Source organism: Elgaria multicarinata, chromosome 1 (genome assembly GCF_023053635.1).
Source record: "Elgaria multicarinata webbii isolate HBS135686 ecotype San Diego chromosome 1, rElgMul1.1.pri, whole genome shotgun sequence".
Classification (NCBI taxonomy): domain Eukaryota; kingdom Metazoa; phylum Chordata; class Lepidosauria; order Squamata; family Anguidae; genus Elgaria; species Elgaria multicarinata.
In genome coordinates this window covers 18,066,167-18,088,265 of record NC_086171.1, presented here as the reverse complement: position 1 = coordinate 18,088,265, position 22,099 = coordinate 18,066,167, and the positions used below count along the sequence as shown (strand labels likewise).

Here is a 22,099-nt window from a genome sequence, read left to right as displayed (position 1 = left end):
CAAGTAGGTGTGGGACTGTCTTCAAATATTAGCCTTGCTACACAAGGCATTTATTGAGCGCTCATGATTCCTCACATATGGTAGTTTGCGGGTGCTTTACACAACATTCTCCAGGGCCTCTTTCATTCTTTGCAACCATTTTAGCTTTCCCCCTCCCTAATGAGGAAAGCCTGGTATTTCCATGAATGGCAGTATGACACCCTAGTAGGGAATGGTGAGCTCCCCGGGAGATCGGCTACTGCACTCGCTGAGTTCTGCCTGCTCAGCCCTCTTGGCCGAACTGGCCTGGCGAGTGCACAGAGTTGTGTGCGTCCGAGGCTCCCAGAAAGTGCATAATTCCCACGGCATGTCATTAGCAAGCGTTAAGAGGCCCTTTCGGCCCCAATGGGTGAGAAGGGGGGGAGGGCTGGAAAGTGCACTTTCCAGGCTGATGGAGGAATCTGAACACTTTCCAGAGGCAGGGAAAGCATGGTTTCCCATGCCTCTCCCCATCCCCCCTTTCAGGGGGCAGGGCAGGAAAAAGCACACTAAGGCCTAAGACCCCCATTGGCAGAGAGAGAAGGTCATCAGTGGGATGGGGAAGACTAGGGCTGACCCCAAGGCTGGGGAAATTGTGCATCTTTCCCCACACCCAACTGGAGGAGAGACCATGGGACAAAAATCCATCAGGCCGGCTTGCCAGGGCTCGAGAGGGTGGAGCCCTGGGAATCCGTTGAGCTTGCAGGCCCTAGCAGATTTTCTCCCCACCCTTACACCCTAGTGTATCTGTGCATTTCTGCTATGCCACAACACCACCTAGTTAGTGGTTGTGTAATGAAACATATAGAAAGGCGGAGAACCCCTCCCCTCAGAAAAAAACACGTGTAAAAGAGCCAAGCTTAACCCAACAATGAATCAGGAAGTAGACGCCTCAATAAACTGGTAGGTTAAAAGCCTCATGTAGAAAAGTCCTGTATGAAGGGCTGTCATGTGGAAGATGGAGCAGACTTGTTATCATTAGCTCCAGATGGCAGAAAACTAGACACAATGGGTGGAAATTGCAGGGAACTAGATTAACTTTTCTTCTGTTAAGTTCCTTACATCAACTTATCTCAGGATCCAAGACTATGAATGCAGACTGAACTGCTCAGTGTGTATCTTTTCCACCCAGTCACATTTCTTACTGTAGGTACACACCACTTTTTTACATAAAACCCCCCTGTGAAACCAATAGGCACACAGCCCCCAAAATGGGAAAAAAATAAAACAAAGAAATGGCATCTGTAGCAACTATGGCACACCAAAAAGATTAAATTCATCTTGGAAATAAATTAAATTTAAACCTTGTAGGGATCTGTAACACTATCAAAAATTCAGCAGCAAACAAGCAGTTTTTTGGATTATTTAAAAAAAACATGAGGGGGGATACCCATGGAGTGTGACTCATGGGGGGAATTAGCCCCCGCGTCTGCTGCCCATCCCTCATGTGGATTAATCTCTGTAGATCAACTTCAGCCTTTTCAGGCAGCTTTAAAATAATGCTGATCAGGAAGATGTTATTAATTCATAAAAATGTTTTAGAAAGGCAATAAAAAAAAGTATGGGAATATTTTTAGAGCCATGAAAAATAGTCTCATGCTTGAAAAATGTCCAAAAGTGGTGATTATCTCATAATAATCACATCATGTGTTCAATGAAGTGTTTTGGAATGTGTTAATAGCATTTCCCTAGCATCTAAAGCCATCAAAACAATACAGAATTGCTGCAAGCAGGTGAATGGGAGATTTTACTGTGGTAGAGTAATTGAAGTTTTTCCTAAATTCTCCACTTTGTGCAAATTTGATGATACTAGTTTGGTCTTTTATAGCTCATAGCTTTTTAATACTCTAGTGAAATTGCTTCAGGATGTTTCATAATTATTCAAGGCTGGAAAGGTTCGTTGGTTTCATTGGGTCTACTCTAAGTCTACAGCCAACCCTTGGTGATGCTGCCAAAGTTCATAACAACCTAGCCTGATATACAAATTTATTCAGCTTGTAATGATTTGATATAACTTTTGCAAACCACCCAGAGAGCTTCGGCTATGGGGTGGTATATAAATGTAATAAATAAAATAAATATCCTGCAAATCAAGCATCTTGTCATGTCTAGCCTTGCTCCCCCCATTTTGGAAGAAGGTGTTTCAGGTAATCAATCAGAATCAGACTCTGAAGTAGAGGAGTTGGCCCCAGATGCAGGCCAGCCAGTACCAGTGGGGGACAGAGCTCTCACACTTTCTTCTCCAGCTAGTTCTGATCTCTCTCCAGAGCTTATCTTGTCAAGGGCAAATTGTACAGAGGCAGTGGGAAGCCAACATTCCTCTGAAGGAGAGCCCACCAACAGGCCAACTGATCCTAGGGTGCGGTGCAGGCAAAAACGCACAGAGTGGAAGGCAAAAGGAAGTCAGGTTGGCTTGCATCGTATCTGAAGCCACATCAGAACTAACCTCTCTGAAGTTAATGCTTGTGAAAAAAAGCTTTCCCTTCCCCTTGAAAGGACAATTGTCTCGCTTAATTTGCATAGTTTTGCCTAGGGAGAAGGTTCCTAGAAATTAGACCCTCTTCAGGTGGGAAGAGATATTTATGGCTTAAATAAAGCTTTGTAGATTACTTAGCAGGCCTCATTTTTTGTCTCCTAAGAAGGTAGGAAGTTTAAGAAACACAACACATCTTTTCTGAAATAAGTTGCTATAAAGCTAAGACGGTAAAATGAGATTCTGCAAATACAACACCAGTGAATTCTTAACGGTCCCTAAATGTTATCTATTTTTGCCAAGTCCAAGTCCTGGGTCAGCAAACTGCAGCCTACCAGATATTGCTGGACTCCAACTCCCATCAGCAAAAGACAGCATGCCCAATGTCCAGGGATTATGGAAAATGGAGTCCAACAATATATGGAGGATAACAGGTTGCCCACCCCTATCCTAAGACACTAACCAAAGCTCAACAGAGCTGTGCAAAGCCCTCAAAGGCAGATTAATAAGGGCCTAGGAAACTTCTTTCCCTGAAGAACCTCCTTTTCTCTCCTCCCCCATGACCAGCCAACTCATTCCTAGTATCTCCTTTTCTCTTTCACCCCAGCTCAATACCCATAGACTCTCTCTCTCTCCCCCTCCCCCTCTCTCTCTCACCCCCCCAGTCATCCATCCATCATCCATTCACCCACTTGCCTGACCTCCCCCATCCCAGCTGGCTTACTGCTGCCCTTCATAGTGGCCCCCACCCTGCTCCACAGCTCTCCCTAGCTTACTAGACAGAAGCGACAGGAGTCTTTCTTTCTTTCATTCATTCATTCGTTCATTCATTACATTTGCATACTGCTCCAGACAGATTTCCCTTATTTTTCTTGGTGGCTGGGGTGCTACAAAGGAAAGCACTGACCTGCAGCTGCCTGTCATTTTCATTTCCTAAGAACGTCTCTCAGACCCACATGTGGCCAAGAGACATTCATGGGATATGAAAATGGCGGCAGCTGGAAGCCCTCATTTTTTTCTGAAGCAACCAAAGCTATCAGGAATATTAAACAAACAATCATAAAAGTGGGAGGGAAAGGGCATGCTGGAAGGCACCAAAAAAGGTGTCTGGGTTACACTGGTGCCTGTGGGCACCATGTTGCCTATCCCTGTTCTAGAAAATTGGGCACAGAGATACTTCTGAGACTGGTAAGAACCCTGCCTTAGACCACACCCAGCTTATCTGGGCTTGGGAAGGGTTTGCTTTGAGAATAGATGTTTCGGCTCATTTGGATCAGGGAAGTAAAAATAAAATTATTATTTAAAAAGTAACACCAACAGAGGCTACCCTTGAAGTGCAAATAGCAGCTTCAGAGAGGCAATTTGTTTCAAGAGTACTGCAGGGGAAAGAGAAACACCATAACAGAGGAGTGGAGAAAGTGGTCCCTCCCCTCCATCATAGATGTAACCTCCAGTGTGAGCTGTGGCTTTCACATGAATGGCTTTCACACAAATGGCCCATTCATACAATTTGCCCACCCCCTCCTTTTGAAGGGGATAGAAGCCCCTCAGCACAACTGGCCATTCTTGTGGAGATAAAGTTTCTGGGATTCATACACAAAAGCAAAGTTTATATATTTCTTATTAAACCATACTGCAGCTTATCTGCCCAGAGGAAAGAAGAGGATGACACTGCTCCTCCACCATGCTATTTCAGTGTTGGACCCAGTTAAAGTTTGAACCTGAGCTAAGAGGCATGACAAATGGAACACTAAGAAGAGCCCAAAGGCCTATCTACTCCAGCATTTTGTTTCCACAGTGGCCAAGCAGATGGTTGGCCACTGTGGAAATAAAATACTGGAGTAGATAGGCCTTTGGGTTGATGCCTACACAAATCCCACAAGCAAGACATGGGTGTATGAGAGTTCATACTAAAACAGAAGACAGTGTTGGGATTTATTTGGTGACTGGCATGAGGACTGGCAATACTGGGTACTTGGCTAGGCCAACACTTTATAGGCCAAAACAAGTTTAATGCAGAACATGGAAGGCACTTTCCTTTCCTTGAAAAGCAAGGGTAAAGAAAAGGACAGAGGACCTGACAGTATAAAGAGGCAAGGAAAGACCTGCCAAAAGTGAAGGATATGTGGTAGCATACAGATAAAGATGGGTAATGTAGGGCAGAAGCAGCAGCAACCCATCACAATCAAGGATTCAATTTGTATAATGTTAGTGAGAGAGTAAACTGGAGACCTTAGTTTAGGAGGGTTAACAGTTCGATGCAGTTTTCAGAACTGTAGGTGAAAGAACCCTAACAAAGCCTTGTCAAAGATAACAAAGGCGGGTAAGGAGCTCCAATGTCTAGGAAGGAACCCTGGGAAATGGTAGAGTAAAAGACAAGTATTCCAAAGTGTTGTTTAGAACTATGATATTCTTAAATCTATCTATGCCTAACATGGTGGGAGTTCTGATCTAAGATTCATGGAAATTATTTTCTTGCTATGGAAACATTGGTTTGGATCCAAAGAAGTGCAAGTAAAACAGTGCTCCTCCAATCACCAGCACTTCCTCTTGCAGGCCCCTATGCCCCCCCCCCAAAGCCACTTCTGATAGTCCGGAAACCCTCCAGAATGGCATGGGATGTGAAACAAGGACTGCAGCAGGAGGGGGGAATCAGAGGAAATGGGTGGTTGAGTGGGAGAATCATTCAAACAGAATGATAAGCCAGGACCCCCCTGGCTTATTGTGAAAAAGTTGTGTACTGGTGCATGCAGCCAGTTGTGTACTAGTGCATACAGCCCACTAAACAAATGAGAAAAGGTTTAGTGGGTGTGTGTTTGAACCAGATCTCCTTGCTTGTGGTGCCCCTTACAAGCCAGAATAGCAAACCAGGGTTTGTTACTGGTTTACGATGCCCTTCTTGTTTGGAAGTGACAACCCAGGAATCCCGGTTAAGATAACATGCTAAACCAGCCTTCTTCAGCCTGGAACCCTCCAGATATTTTGAACTTCCGCCCCAGCAAGCATGGCCAATGGTCAGGAATGCTGGGAGTTGTTATTCAAAACATTCTGGAGGACACCAGGTTAGAGAAAGCTGTGCTAAGCAAGCTATGCTTCCTGGTTTATTTAGCATTTATGATAGCTAGGAGCAGCAAAGCAGGAATGAATGGCTTGTACACATCCTCATTCACGATAAGACAGGATTCTCCAGAATGTTAGCTGATCATTCTGTGTGAATGCAGCCACTGTATTGGGAAACAGCATCACACCTGTAACGTTACTTACTGTTAAAAGTTCATTCTCAGTTTCTGTCTAGCGTTTGGCAGAAGCACAGAATGTATTAATAAAGCTAAATATAAGTAATTTCATGATGAAACATGAGTTCAGTATATAGAAGGAAAGGAATCAGGATTGGAACAGCTAATGTTGAAGCTCAGAAAGTACATCACAGAATGTAAGATTTGGAAGTAAGACTGCAAGTCAGTGGAATGGACTTCAAGAACAATTGAGTTGTTCAATTGAACTAAAAAAATCAAAAGCCTTTAAAAACCTGAAGTGCTCTGAGATGACTCCCTGACCTTTACTGTATTACATACAGGTCTGATTCTCAAGATCCCCATCCATTATATGCTTGAATGAGCTCAGTACTTATTGTTCTTTCATATCATTAAAAGAGCTAAAAGGTTGGAAAAATGCATAATGTAAAGAAAGGTCAAGTGGTAATCATGGTGTGAAATGCTGAAACATGTGTAAGTATAATAATTCTTTAGATTTTATGCTCCCTGGAGAGGTAGGTGTTCAAAATTGTTCACCTACAAAGGTTTATTCTGTGCTAAATATAGCTCAACAACACTAAATTGTGGAATTACACTGACCTTTTGCTCCTCTGCATCAGCAATGGCCTTTTCCTTGCTCACTTTCTCAGTCTGAAGCCCTATCTTAGTAATCAAAGCTTCAGCATCTTGATTTCTCAGTTGTAGTTCTGCCTCTTGAGATGCAAGTTTGTATTTTAAGTCCTCCACCTAAAGCAAGGCAGCAAAGGCATTAGTTTGGAATAGGTGCTACTGGGAAACATATTTAGCATGGACAGCTTTCTAAAAACCACAGGTACTCAACAGCAGGGTGTCAATGAGATATATATTTTAGATATGACTATTAACCGCAACAAGACCCCAAGTAACTATTTGAACTCTCTTCTCTAACTGGTTAATCAAGTGACTTCTATGTGGCCCACTTTCCTCTTCCCTTCACTTTACCTCTGGATAAATATATACTTTCCTGTCTTCAAGCCGTTAAAGAACATAGAGAACCTTTTTAAAAAATAATAATAATAAAGGAACATCTCAACAAGAGTTTATGTCATATTCTTGATATGTTTCATACATCTATGTCTGCATAATTACTGGCTTTGGGTGGTGTATTCATTGAAGGTAAACTAGCCAGTATTATAGGCAAAAGTGCCTTTTCTCTAATAACTACTTTATAGCTGATTTATTTACAGCAGGGGTATGCAACCTAGTATCCTCTAGAAGTTTTGGACTACAACTCCCATAATCCTTTATGATAAGTCATACAGGCTGAGGTTTATGGGTATTACAGTGATAGGGCAATAGATGGCCTATGACACACAGGAGATCCCAGAGTCAAGCAAGGACAACCAGAGACTTTCCTTGGGATAACTGGGACCGTGGATTCCCTGTTTTTTCTGCAGTCCCGGGACACTCCTGAGGTCCACAGCTGGCGTGGCGTGTGATCACAGGTCGCCCCTTCTACCCCATGAGTAGTGCAGCTCTGGAAACGGGCATGGAGCTGCATGGGGGTAGTCCATGCCCATCAGGGGTGGGGTGAGGAGCAGTTTCAAAGTTGTTGTTTTTTAAAAAAACTTACTTGCAGTGGAGCACAATTGCGTTCTGTTTCCAGGGGGGAAATGGCGCCCGCAAAGTCCCTCTTGATTTTTGGGATGACCCATGGGCGTGTGCACACAAGGGGATGATCCTGGAGGCTGTAAAGCCCGGGATCATCCCCCCTCCCTCCTGGAAGGCTCATAGGTGTAGATGACCCCTAGGGAAGGATAAGGAATGGAATCCTTCTCTGTCTTAGATTAGCTGTAGAAGAATGTGGAGGGTGGGGGAGGAGAAATGCCTCTTTCATATTCAAGCCGAACAATATGAGCCTCCAAGACCTGCATTTCCAAGCTTTAAGTACAACTTCAGTGAAGTTGCTAATGATGACTAGCTCTCCAGTTGCCAATTCAGAGGTATGGAGTATACTGAAGCTGTGGCAACACATCATTAGGAAACTTTGATGGGGGGTAGGGGAACCTTTGCCCACCAGATCACACTCTTTTTTCTAATTCCAGAGGGGTAGCCATGTTGGTCCTGTACAGAAAAGAGAATCTGCTAAAGTGTCTGGTAGCATCTTAAAGACTAACAGATCTGTTCATCATAAAGGTGCCACATGACCTTTTATTGTTTTTCTCTTCTCAGAGTGATCCCTGGTCAAAACTAGGACAACAGAGTTAATTGTGTCTTTAGATGTATACGAATAATTATATAAATACAAACCAAGCTCCAGGATATTCCAGTTATACATTATATAGCATGGAAATGCTATGAATAATTGTTATTATCACTATTGCTACCTGAGAAGATGTTGTTTTCAGTTTCTGGATGCCATTCACAAGGTGTTCCTTGCGCTCGGACATTTTCTGGATTTTCTTCTCCAGGAGGTTCTTGTAAAGCATGATTTGTTCCAGAAAGCTTTTGGGAGTTGTATAGTTGTACCTCCTCTCATTCTGCTGAAACTTTGCACTCATCTCATTCACACTGGTGTGGGCGTAGGCCATGAAATGGCAAATTGAATCATAAAATAGTGGCTGAAAATATAAAGAAGGTAGTTTGAATAGAACTGCTGAAAATTCAGTTGGCCAAGTGTACAGCAGGTCCCAAAGTCAAAGGATATTTTTACTCAGGCCCTGACACACAAGCCCATTTTAGAAAGGGGGCAATGGGGACAAAATGGGGGCCATATTAAGATTGACAAAGAGTATGCTCCTACAAAGGGGAAGAAATGACATTGACATTTCTCAAATTAACATTCTGCCCCAAGATCTCTTGGAGCCTTAATAAGAACCCTGTTGGCATCACACCTGCTCATCAGAGGAGAATCTTGGAATCCCTGTTAAGCCTGGAATTGTCAGGAATGTGGATTTTCCATACAATGCACATATGTTATCCTGCCTCCCTTCCATTCTGGGTCAGATTATTTGACAGCAACCCACTGATTAAGTTTATTTCATTCATATTGTTCAGGTAGTGGGCAGAGAGAAAGACACAGACTATTAAATATCAGTGGAACTCATTCCTTTCTATTTTCTTTTCTTTCTTTCTTTTCTAAATAGCATTTCATGTAATACTATTTTTGATATTCAATAGTACACCCAAACACAATTCATTACATATACATGTGTGTGCGCATACACACTAATATAATGCAATGCAATACAATACAAATAAATATATATGGACAGCAGCATGATTGACAGAGGGCTTAAGTATGCCTACAGATACAAATTTGAATATTTAAAAGCACTTATTTCTAAAAAGTTTTCATTGTATATATCTGTGAATTAAATGCTGCGCTTATCAATGTAAGTAATTTCCATTTTGTCCTCTATGACTTTTACCGTACTTAACTTTCTAATTTGCAGAATCACATCTCCCTCATTTTAATGATTACATATTGTATTCAGCACAAGATGTACCCAGTTCAATTAATCAAGGGAAACTTAAAAATCAATTAATATGAATTAAATGAGCTACAGCAACTCTTAGGAAAGTCACACATAATTTACCAAAGCATTGTCAATAATGCTTAGAGATCTTTTGGAAAATTACTCATGAGCGGTTGTTGATACAGCTAAACGTTTCAAGCCAATATAATTAATATTACAAAGAGGTTCATTTAGACAACTTGTAATTTATCTCTGAAACAAAACTTATCTTTGAGCATGGCTTCTTTAACATGAGCTGCCTTTAAACTAGAGTAATGGGAGTGAGACAGAAATACAGAATGATTACACTACTTTGGTGCAAAGTGAGCAACCTCTTGCATCCCCCAGGAAATGCACATCCAAATAACTTTTTTGACAAGGTTCAAAATTCATGTTAGACCTTGCATCATTCTCTCTCTCTCTCTCTCTCTCTCTCTCTCTCTCTCTCTCTCTCACACACACACACACACACACACACACACACACACGCAAAGAGAACTTTCTTACGGAGTGACTGGCTTCTGCCCAGCCATGATCCTTATGAGCTGTCCTGAAAAGCTTTTGGTAACAACAGTTTCATTTGTAAATCAGCCAGGGTAGAAGGGGGTTCCGGTATTGCTGGAAGTGGCCTAAGACAACTTGTCCCAATGGGGCAAAATAACTATTGTTATCAAGCTTAACAAAATGGCACAGCATGGGAGGCATGCTGAGCCAGGGAGCAGCTGGTTGTAATTCACACTGTTTTTCAGAAAACTCTAATCGTTCTGAGCAGACCTCTTTGATGATTGGTCTTCCCTGCATTTTCAATTTGTCACTTTCTCTTATGATAAGGTCAGCAGTGACAGCACTTCCTGACATTAACAGCTGTGGCTTCTAAAAGGGTCATTGTGGAACTACTAATTGCAGTAATTTCATTAGCATAAATTATTTATTCTGCCATTCATTTATCTCCAAGGTTTTGGTGCTGTTTTGTTCAATACTACACCTTATTTCCCCCCACCCCAGTATGAGCTCCATCAAGCAGAACAGCAAACAATTTATTTATTGCTAATTTGACCTCTCTCTCCTTTTTTAAAAATAGTAAAATTATACAAAAATCCTTTTTATTTAATTCAGAAGTGTTAAACAGCATGAAACCAAGAAACACCACTAACTAGCTATACATTGGAAGTGTTAAATATTCCATATGATTGGGCAATACTGTTAAAAAAAAACCTTTGCTTTTCAAATATGTGTGCCCAGATCTAGCAAAGGCAATCCATTTTAGAAATAAAAAACAACACATAGTTTCCCCTTCAAAACATTTTTACGTGCATGCAAAAGGGTGCATTATGGAGGGGTGGGGGGAATCCCATGACCATTATCTGTGGTTATGCTGCACTATGGTTTTGCAGCCTGGGTGCATTGCTGAACAGATGGCTGATACTGCCAGCCAATCACCTATTTGGGTTTGGAGACACTGACTTCAGGTACCCTTCTCTTCCACCTACCCTTCCCAAAACAACTGACCAGAGCAAGCCTCAGTTTGGCAGAAAAGAGACTGAAAGAAATGAGCATGTTTAGCCTGGAGAAGAGAAGGCTGAGGGGAGACATGATAGTACTCTTCAAGTAATTGACAGGTTGCCACACAGAGGAGGGCCAGGATCTCTTCTCAATCATCCCAGAGTGCAAGACACAAAATAATGGGCTCAAGTTACAGGAAGTCAGATTCCGACTGGACATCAGGAAAAACTTCCTGACTGTTAGAGCAGTACGACAATGGAACCAATTCTCTAGGGAGGTAGTAGGCTGTCCCACACTAGAGGCATTCAAGAGGCAGCTGGACAACCACCTGTCAGGGATGCTTTAAGGTGGATTCCTGCATTGAGCAGGGAGTTGGACTTGATGGCCTTATAGGCCCCTTCCAACTCTACTATTCTATGATATGCAGGCATGCAGTCCACTGTTCCTGGGAAGTATTTCTGGACTGAGGCCAAAGGCTTCCTTCCTTCGGACTTCATAATTGGAAGATGTTCTATAAATGTATCATCGTTGCATATGTGGAGCTTCTTACACCATTGAATAAATTGGTGAGGCCAGTCATACGGGAGATCTGTGTGCACACTTCTCCTGTTGTCTGAGCAACAGTGCTGTCTAAGAGTTTCAAGAGAGCTGGAAACTTGGCTGTGATATCTTATTCTGATTGATTATTTCATCCGCCTAAACTTCCAGACCTTTCTTGATTTTTACAGTGTCTCGTTGAATGCAATTACTATGGCTTTGTAAATCATGGGGTTGGGCCAATTAGCAGTTGAATGGAGGTTCTACTAATGAATCTAATTATAGATCTTGAATTTGTTGTCATGAGTTTACTGGATAATGTAGCTCATGCACACTAATGACCATGATATGTGGTCAACTGTCCTTTAACAAATGGAAATAAAAGGTTTCCCCTAGATATTTAAAATCAGTGTGCAATAGATACATTGTTTAAAGTAAAAGAGAAAGCCAATCTACATCAATCAGTCTGCAGCAGACAGAAAACTCTAGACCAGTAGCATGAATTTTCTTTTTCATAGAGGTTATATTTAATCTTTCTATGGTTTATCCAATATCCTCAAAAATGCATTTTGATTTTCACTAAACCACTTCCTTCTCCATTCTTCGTTAAAATGTTTACTCTCTTAAGTCAATTCCACTTCTTTTTTGAGACATCCAAAACAGCTTTGTCCCTGCCCTCTGTTCTTCCCATCACATGTTGAATCTGTCACTGTTGCCATCACACCTACCATAGTTCTGTTGTTCCTTCTTCTAGCCTTTGAAGACTATGATTCATCTGAGGATAAAAGCAAGAGGTAGAACCCCAACTCTATGTACACTTGGGCCAGTGTGGTCTTGTCTTGTGCTGAACCAAGCATGGCTTTCCTGCTTCTTATTCAAGCCTCTCAAAAATTAGTCACTTTTAAAAGAATATCACTTTTAAAAGGATGCAACATGAAACAAGAATTTGTGGAAGAGAGCTGTCACATTTCACAAAGTCATCACAATTGCAGTAGATGCATTAGCCAAGAGAAAATGGCATTTTCCCAACATGCTTATTCTGTTTGAATTCCATACTGCTCTTATACAAACATTGTGGAGTCAGCAACCATCTTTATTCTAAAGCTTACACAATATGAGAATAATTTAATAGAGAGAAGAATGTGATTTCCCCTCAAAAAAAGCAATATCTTGGGGAAAGACATCTACATTTCCATGCAACAATGTGCAATAGGTTCCAGGTAGCTTATTCTTTTTTTTTTTTTTTTTAAAGATCCTCATTCAGGCCCTCCTTCTTTCAGTTCTACTAGCTACATGTAGATGGTGCTCCACAAAAGGGGTTGTAGTCAACACTTCACTCTAGTTCTACCCTCCAAACTCCTAGTACTTCTCCTGGCCCCATTACCAAAGTGGGTGCTTTCTCTTTTGTTCGCACCACAAGCCCTTGTACGCTAAAATAGGATAAGCAAAAGCCACAAATTGGTGGTTGGGGGAAAGGTGGTGGGGCCAGGGAAAGGAGGCGTGCCCCTCTGGGGAACTCTAGAGGGATGGATTAGGACCCCCCAGTGGGACAAATTTGGCCCCTGAGCCTGGGGTTCTGCACCCCTGTGCTATAGGATATAATGGTCCAGTCATCTTGGAAGTGAGGTCCCCGGGGGTTGGTAGAGGCTTTCACATCTCCCACCCTGCCACCAAGTTGGACTGCAAGGAAAGGTGGATGCTGCCGGCTGTGAAGGCTGCACCAGGAGAAGCCAAGGGCTGAGCACCCCTGATGTTGGCTCAAGGAAGACCTGGAACTCTGATGGAGAGATTAGTAAAAATGATGGAATCCTGGATTAATTTTAATTTGCTCCTAGATGTCCAAAGCTGATTCTGTTATACAAGTAAATAATACACGAGCAATTCATAATAAAAACTTAAAGTGGCTCTCAGTGTAGCAGTTTCAGTTAAAGAATTGGTATAATATCCAGAAAGAATATATTTTCACCTTCAAACCAATGGGAGAATGGTTCATAACAGTATTCTGTTTTGGATACATGTGTTATACTCTACAGAAAAGAATGAAGCCCTAGAGACAAAAGAATTTTTTCAATACAACAAAGCAAAGGTGATAAGCAATAGATATAATCAAGTGCAACACAATCCTATGCATGTTTACTCAGAAATGAGACCCACTGTGTTCAATGAATCTTACTCCATTGCAGCCTAAGGATCTCTCTTGATTCAGAAATCGAATAGGTTGTGTCAGTATACCACTGGATAAGCAACTACAATGGATACCAACTTAAGACTGAATCTGTGCAGGATAATATTTGAAGGAACAGGAATTACTTTGCTCTTATGCTCACTAGCCCTGGTTTAACACTGAAGGTTTGCTAGTGCACAAGCACTGGGAGCACTTTCAGTTTTCTCTATTATTGATTGCAGCCAATTACCGGAGGTGTGCCAAATCAACCTAGTGGCAGCATTGACCAGACTAAGTTATAGTCAGCTTCAAAATTAGTAAATTTTATTCCTAAAAAAGAAGAAGAAGAAAAGAAAGGAAATCTTAAATGGGAAGGCATTGCTGAAAGGAATAGATAGCTTTGCACTTGTTTCATTTTTAAAGAAATTCTTAAACACATATATAGATATGAATCCACCCTTTCATGTACTAAAACAAATGAATATTAAAAAAAAAAAATCTTGGAGAACCGAAAAACTGATTGGATGCAAGAAATGACAGCCCTACGATACAGCCTCCCAATATCTGAAAAGCTATCATCTGTACACTGTCTGGTTTAGAAAATAAAGACAAGTCTCTCCATGGCCAGTAGATGTCATTGGCCACGCTTTGTAATATCACAAAAGCAGTTTCATTACTCAATATTGGCAGAAGAAGAGGTAAAGGAATGAAAGCAGCATTTTAGAAGTGGCAGCACTAAATATCAAGCTCCACCCCTCTCTGTCCAACTATTTTAAAATCATTCTGCATAGTTACTTGTAGATGGAATGCAAATTTTGAAAAGTATTGTTTGTCACAAGAAGAGATTACATTACCTTGACCATTGAAACTGGCTTCTTGTGTATATGGTGGGAAATATATTTACTGAGTACAGAATAGCTTATCCATTTTCTAGAAGCATATCCCCTTTTTTATCTACCTAGTGAGATAATGCCAGAACACGCACATATCCAAAGCACTGTTACTGCTGTTGGCCCCCTTCACCACATTTCAACAGTGTCTGTCTGCCATGAACCCCTCTTTTGATAGCAGAGGGTAGAAATGCAGAATATTGTTCCATTCATCCCTTTTGAAATAGAATACTTCTCAACATTACAAGTCATCTACATAACTTAATGGCATCGCAGCTATACCCAACCAAAACATTAGAATCATAAAGAACACAGAGATGTCCTTTCCTTTCGTTTTGCTTGTTTATAAATCAGTGTTTTTCATCATACATGTTTTTAGAGTTGCTGAACTATACAGCAGAAGAAAATATTTTTACAGTAAGAACTACATTTTCTACTCTTACACCTCTCTGTTATCAGCACCAATACTGATGTCAGGTCATTAACATTTGTCTTTCCTCAATGGTTAATCACTTGATCTAAAACTTGACGTTTCCTGAACTTCCTATTTCTGGTCAAAGTTGATTGGGGTGGGAGGAAGTCAAATGATGAACATAACAAAACACCTTTGAGGGTAGGAGGCCAATGTTTTATGAGCATTTCTCCATCTGACTCTTTATCATCCACAAGAGAAAACTATAGGAGAAAATGAAGCTCAGTAATTTATAAGGTTCTATAACAACAGACAGTAAGTATTAAATTCTGACTTCCTGAAATTCTTCAAGAAAGCACTACATTAGCAATTAGCACGTGGTTATTTAGGAGTGCTTCTGAAGGTATTCCCTAATTCTATCATGCAAAAGTCTGCAGTAAAAGAGGAGAGAAAACGTTCTGAATTTAAGGGCAAACTGAGTAGTCACATTTTTATTTGCTGGGTGATCGTAGACAAGATACGTGCAAAGTTTACATTAACAAAACCTTACAGAATGAAAAAAATGCCAGTAAATTCAAATGATGCATACACTAAGTTGCATTCTGATCCATTTCCCCTATCTTCAGATCTACACGCGCATGTTGGATTTCAATGAAAAGCTGAAGTGAAGCCACTAAGTTGGGACTATTCCATTTTGGTATCTAACAGCTCATGAACAGATATTAGTATTTTTCTGCACTTTTTGCAATTTTAAAAAAGGTTTTGGGTGCCTCCTATTCCAAACTCTTTAAATGGGCTGTACTATATTACAGGAATATAGTAACTGCACTGAACTTTGCAACCTTAAATGAAGACAAATTTTCCCCTCAGCTTGTTCCATTATTGATCTTCCAGAGGGCTGCATTGCTTTTGCATATGATTGACGAGCCTGAAACTCTGTACCTTAATCCCAGGCGTCTCCTCAATGAACCTCCTGCTGACGGACCGCAGGGCCTCCTGCGGCCACTCATGAAACCAGTCAATAGCTGTGCAGTTAACTATGGCTGGGAACTTCCGAGCTCTAACTCTCAGTGTGGAACCGACAGGAGAGAAACACAAAATGATCTGTTCAGACGAAGAGAGGAAAGAGAAAGGGAGACTGAAGCATTACATGGTGATCAAAGAGAGGAATGCAGTCAACTGTGGTGGCAACGAGCCATTGCAATCAGGCTCACAAATGAAAATGCAATCTATCTAGCAGCTAATGAATTTAGTCAAATTAGGATTTTGCATCCAGAAAATGGCACTTTGTTCTCTTGTGCTGTGCTTTATACTTAGTTCTTCACCAAACTCTGCCCACTTGTGGGTTGTTTCCCCATCCAGTTCAATATCAGTCAATGAGCCTTATATGCATTAATCAACAATGCAAAACCCTAACAACAAAATTCAGTCAAAGCAATCAACCTGACATAATACCACTTCCTGGATTTCTGATCCTATGTAGGTTCAGTGTGATTAAAATAATTTGAATCAACATATCTATTCCTATTTGGGTATGTTCTTGCTGTCAATACAAATGCCTTGACTACCATTCCTCAGGGTGTCTCACCAATATCAGAAAAATCCAAGGAACTATGTAAGTGCCTAGCAATTTTAAGGTAACAATCTACTTAAATTATGTTTAGCTGTCCTTAAACCCTGGCTCTAAACACATTTACATGGAAGCAAGTTGAATAGATTTAATAAAATGTATTACCCAGGAGGTGCGCTTAAAACTACATTATAGCAGACTGTCTCCCCTTCCATTGCTACATGTTATCTTGCAAAAGTTTTCCAATGAGTTAAATATTTTCTACAATATGTGGTCCCTGCTTTGTAGCCCTTTAAAATGTGTATCGATGCTATCCATAGCTGCCTCTGGAAGTACTAATTTTGCACAGTAGGACACTTGCAAGGCAGTAGTAAGGCAAGGCACATTTTGAAAGCAGTTTTTAAAAAGCTGTTACAAATAATGAAGTCATGGGTGAAATTAGAGAGGAGATCAAAGAGGATAGAAGGAAAAGAAGTTTTAGAAAAGGTATATGCCATGATTTATATTTTTCCTAAAGCCACTGGCTACAGTCAAAAATCATGAGAGCAAGAACATCCCAGTTACTAGTTCACAATAACATTTCAATTTTCTACTCTACTTGAAACAACAATGCTAGATATGGAACAACTGGCCAAACCTAGCCATACTCCAATTTCAAAGACACCTGCTTTATGGTGATTTTACTGTTTTTGTTTTACTTCATATTGGCTTCATTAATCTCACCTCTAGATCATTTAAATGTACTAAGGGAGCTGTCCTATGATCTGGTAGGTGAAGAAGACTGCCTTTGATATCATTCAGTAAAGTGCGTTCAGGCATAACCTTTCCTTTTATAATAAAGATGTTAAATAATAAACAAAAAGACATCTGATGCTCAAAATAAGGCACAGACAGCCATAGCTTGACCAAGACAGTGTTTTTAACAATAGAAATGTTAAATAATGAGCAAGGAGGATGATAAATGTAGAAGGCACATCTCATGAGAGAGATGCCAATGACACTGGGAATATTTACCCTAGAATAGGTACAGGCAACATATTCGACACAGAAGTCCACATCAGAAACACACACACAAAATTTAAGGGTTCCAGTTAGAAAAATTGGTTCTATATGATGTAATTTTATATAATTGGTGTCAGCTTGACAGATGAAAATCAACTGCTAGTTGACACATGCTTGTATTTCAAAAGACAAATCTTGAAAAAAACAAGTTCCAACTTGCTAGAGACTGTCGATAATGAGAGAAAGATGGTCCTATATGTTTTCTAAATCCTATGGTGTTAATACATCAAATAATTCAAGTGTTTATCACTAAATATTGGTTCTCATTTTTAATCCCAGATATACAGCTTCTTACTTTCAGCTGCAGTCGTACTCTATCTAAAAAGAAGTTCCAGCAGTTTTCTCTGGTGTCAGTAAGACCGAGTCCTCGTATTTCACTCTTAATTCCCGCAATTATCTCATCCCTATCCTCATCACTGAACAAATCTGGAACTTCTCCTACATTAAAAAGGAAGGAAGAGAATTAGGAAGTCCCTGCAATTACAAAATGAACACAGATGAATCACAAGCTTCAGTCAATTTTACTATTTTGGATATTAATCCTTTCATATGTGGTATGAATCTGGATGGAATTAAGGCCCTTTTTACACCTAAAGATTATCCCAGGCAAATGGAGGGATCGTCTCTGCCTGCTCCTGGGATCCCCTGTGTGTCATTTGGATGCACAGGGTTGATCCCGGGATGATCCTGGGATATAGGCATGGTGTAGACATGCCCTAAGCTAGTCACTGAGGAATGGCTTTAGTTCTGTTTTAAAATGTTGCATGTATTGTCATAATCTTCTATGGATTATTCCAGGGGTCCCCAACTTTTTTGGACCTGTGGGCACATTTGGGAATTTGAAAAACAGTTCTGGGCACCATCACAAAATGTTTAATCAACGGATTGCCACTTTGGTGTGTACTGTCACTTCTAGGGATCTCACACTGCGCCTTATTCAAGTCTATTGGACACAGCAACATCTCTTTAATAATGGATTGTCTAATTAGGCTAATTGCTGGCAGTGCAATACAACTAATGCTTCTTTTAAGCATATGTTTTGGCAATGTCCAGAATCAAATGGCCAGTATCATACTGCCCTTATACATAACTATGGTGCGACCACACTTAGAATACTATGTACAGATCTGGCCACCACACTTAAAAATATAGATTATAGAGCTGGAAAAAGTGCAGAAAAGGGCAACTAGGGGACCATCTCTCCTATGAGGGAAGGTTACATCAACTGGGATTGTTTAGCTAAGGGGAGACATGATAGAGATGTACAAAATTATGCATGGTATGTAGAATATGGATAGGGAGACGTTTTTCTCCCTCTCTCAAAATACTAGAACCCAGGGTCATCCTATGAAGCTGATTGGTGGGAGATCCAGGACAAATAAAAGGAAGTACTTCTTCACACAGTGCATAGTTAAATTATGGAACTCACTACCACAAGATGTAGTGATGGGCACCAACTTGGATGGCTTTAAAAGAGGGTTGGATAAATTCCTGGAGGCAAAGGCTATCAATGGCTACTAGCCCTGATGGTTGTGTGGTTTCTCCAGTATTCGAGGCAGTAAGTCTGTGTGCACCAGTTGCTGGGGAACATGGGTGGGAGGGTGCTGTTGCACCATGTCCTGTTTGTTCATCCCTGGCCGATGGCTGGTTGGCCACTGTGGGAACAGAGTGCTGGACCAGATGGACCCTTGGTCCGATCCAGCAGGGCTCTTCTTTCAGGAGGAGGTTGTTACACAGATACATTTTGTGCTGGAACAATCTTTAATATTCATTGATATATGTACTCTTTTAAATTATTTACCTGCTTCATGGAAATTAACAAATGGTCAGTGTGAATTGATTATCTGTATCCTTTTGACAGCTAAAAGACTATTATAACATTGAAAGGATAAACACTCACCTCCTAAAATGCAACTTTGGAACACTTTCAATATTTGAATGGGTGGCATATAGACACCATCTTCAAATGGATACTTATTTGGATAAGTGATTGCTTTTGCTGAAGACTATGTATAATTGCTAGAACACTGTATGCATTCCATATGTTCATTGCTATGGATACATACAATTCCATGTATGTATATTTTAAAAATGGAAATAAATAAAGTTTTGTAGATGCCATGTTGGAGACCTCTTCATGGATGCTATTGGAAGACCCCTGGACTATCCTAGTTTTAAATATATGTCCCACTCTGAACCTTTCAAGAGGGCAGGACAGAAATACATTAGCAAATCTATTTGTTAAATAATTCACTAGCTCCATTCTAGACAATTCTCTTCTAGAAATTAGAAATGTGCCTTTCACAACAAAAAAAATCACAAATTAGTTAGGTTACCAATCATGCCTTCCAAAACATCACTTCCTGCAATCCCCCTAAAGTATAATACTACAGAGTTCACCTCTTTGTGTAGCTAATTAATAGGAAAATGTGTTGATATGCCTGATTTCCCAGTTAAAGGACTTTTTACAAAATCAGCCCCACTATTGATCTAAAAGACTCATAGAAGCTATGTTTCCCTCACTCCCAGGGGCCATGATGGAATCAGACAATCCAGTGAAGTCAGTGGAAGTGAAACACTATTTTTAAAAAACTTCCACAAATAAATGGAACTAAAGAATATGTATTACATGACCTTGATATTTGCTTCAAAGGAGCAGCATTGTTTGTTTTTAAGCAAACTATGCACAATTCTGAACTTAACAGGGTTAATATACACCTTTTCCCAAAGGACACACCACCCACATTGTGGAGCATCTCAAAGACAAATAATCCTCTTTTTAAAGTTCATTGAAACGGCAGATAATTTGTCATTGGGAGGATCTTTCAAGAAATGTGTAGGTCTAATCACCTGATGCCAACAAGTCATTAATCAGCACAAGAAAGCGTTCATCTGGAACTTGAGCATCTGTCAGCAAAAACACAGTGGGAATGTTCTTGGCTCCCGTCTTGATATACAGATTGGCAAGATCTACCTGTAAGGAAAGGAAGCAATCATTCATGTTACATTAAAGTAGAGAAACAAGAAAGGGTGGAGGGGTAACCAGTGTGAAAATGCATGAAAATTGAGAGCAACACAATGCCAATTTGCACTTTCCCTTCATTTACATATCCTTAATGTGACTCATCCTTTCCCCAAGGATTCCTTAAAAACCTACCTGTAATTTTTAAGATGCCAGGTGAGGAGAACTGCGGCCTGATAAGATTGCAGGGTGAAAATGAAACAAGTAGTGAATCAATAGAGGAAAACCTTCCCTCTGCCATTTGGAAAATTTATGTTTACAGGAACAACACCAAAATAAATTTGTGAAGAGTAATGTGCAGTGCATTTGTTCTAGGTCAGGAATCTCCAGCGTGGCACCCATAGATACCACTGCACCCGCAAGACGAGGGTGAGGTATCTGCCAAGCTATTTTCACTCTCTATATAACCTGATGAAGTGATTCCTCATAGGCTATTATAGGGAGCAAAACTGGGAGCCACTGCTGAAAAACAACTGGAGGGGTGTGTGAAGAGCACCCCCTTACCAAGGACCCTTGGTGGAAGAAGGACCTTGGCTGAGGATGAGCTTTGCACCACCCTCCAACCAATTCTTCCCAGGAGGGGCTTTTTTACTCCCTATACAAGCCTATGGAGCGATTCCTCATAGGCTTCTTTAGAAAGCAAATCAGCCCCCCTGCTGAAAAACAGCCAGAGAAGGGTGGAATCCATGCCCCACCAAGGACATTGGGGCAACAGAGTCCTTTGTGTTTTTTGGGTGGTGGTTGCTTCGTTTCCCCCTCCACCCCTTGGAAAATTGCTTAGTTGGAAAAAATGCTCCATTCATGGGGATGGGGAGGGAGGGAGAAAGAAAGAGGAACCAGTGAAAAAGAGAGAGAGAGTGAAAGAGATAAGGGAAGAGCCTCTTCAAAGTGAAGAGCAATAGAAAGGGATTGGGGGAGAGAGAAACCAGGGGGAGTGGGAAGAGGAGAAGAAAGAAGGGGGAGCCAATGAAGAAGCAAAGAAAGAAAGAAAATGAGTCAGAGAGAGTGAAGGAAAGGATGAGGAGGGTGTGTGACTGAGACAGAGAGAGAGAGAGAGAGAGAGAGAGAGAGAGAGAGAGAGAGAGAGAGAGAATGAATCTAGAGTGAATAGCACACACACGGGGTGCACATTCTTGCACACCCAACAAACACAGATAAGAAGGCACTCCTAACTATTTTTGCGATTGGCGTCCCACAACAGTCAATTTGTGTGGTGCCCGGCCACTTTTTCAATATGTAAAATGCGCTGACAGGCCCAAAAAGGTTGGAGACCCCCCTGTTCTAGATACACAATTCAGGTTCCTTGGGCAATTGCTTAGGGTCAGATGACATATGCACAACAGTACCTATTAAATGTTCTCTCAGATTTGTGGAGGCACTTGCCCCACATAGACAGATCCTACATAGTCGAGAGAAGGTCCATGTGAGCCTGCCAAAAGGGTGAGGTTGTTTGCATGGGCCTTTCCCACATAATTTGTATTCCCACCCTGGTGGGATCCTGACTTTGTGGAGAAGACCCACAAAGAGATTAGATGACTCACATAGCTAGGAGATTTAGATGCATTCTCTCAACTACATGGGATCTCCTCATTGATATGTGACTCCCAGGCAGCTGAAATCACTTTTAAAAGACACATTAGTGTCTGGGAATGTGCAAATGTACAATTTTTCCTGAGTAGGGAAAGGGCTTCATGGAA

At 41.0% G+C, this 22,099-nt stretch overlaps 1 protein-coding gene across 1 annotated transcript in view; it reads right to left on the bottom strand.

Moving 5' to 3' along the window:
* DNAH11 (dynein axonemal heavy chain 11) overlaps positions 1-22,099 on the bottom strand; it is a 176,286-nt gene that overhangs the window by 58,014 nt on the left and 96,173 nt on the right. The window contains exons 53-57 of the mRNA XM_063123804.1: positions 20,231-20,354; positions 17,676-17,818; positions 15,691-15,852; positions 8,112-8,345; positions 6,346-6,492 (exon numbers count right to left, since the gene is read on the bottom strand). Of these exons, the coding sequence (XP_062979874.1) occupies positions 6,346-6,492; positions 8,112-8,345; positions 15,691-15,852; positions 17,676-17,818; positions 20,231-20,354 (810 nt within the window). The remainder of the gene's footprint in view (positions 1-6,345; positions 6,493-8,111; positions 8,346-15,690; positions 15,853-17,675; positions 17,819-20,230; positions 20,355-22,099) is intronic.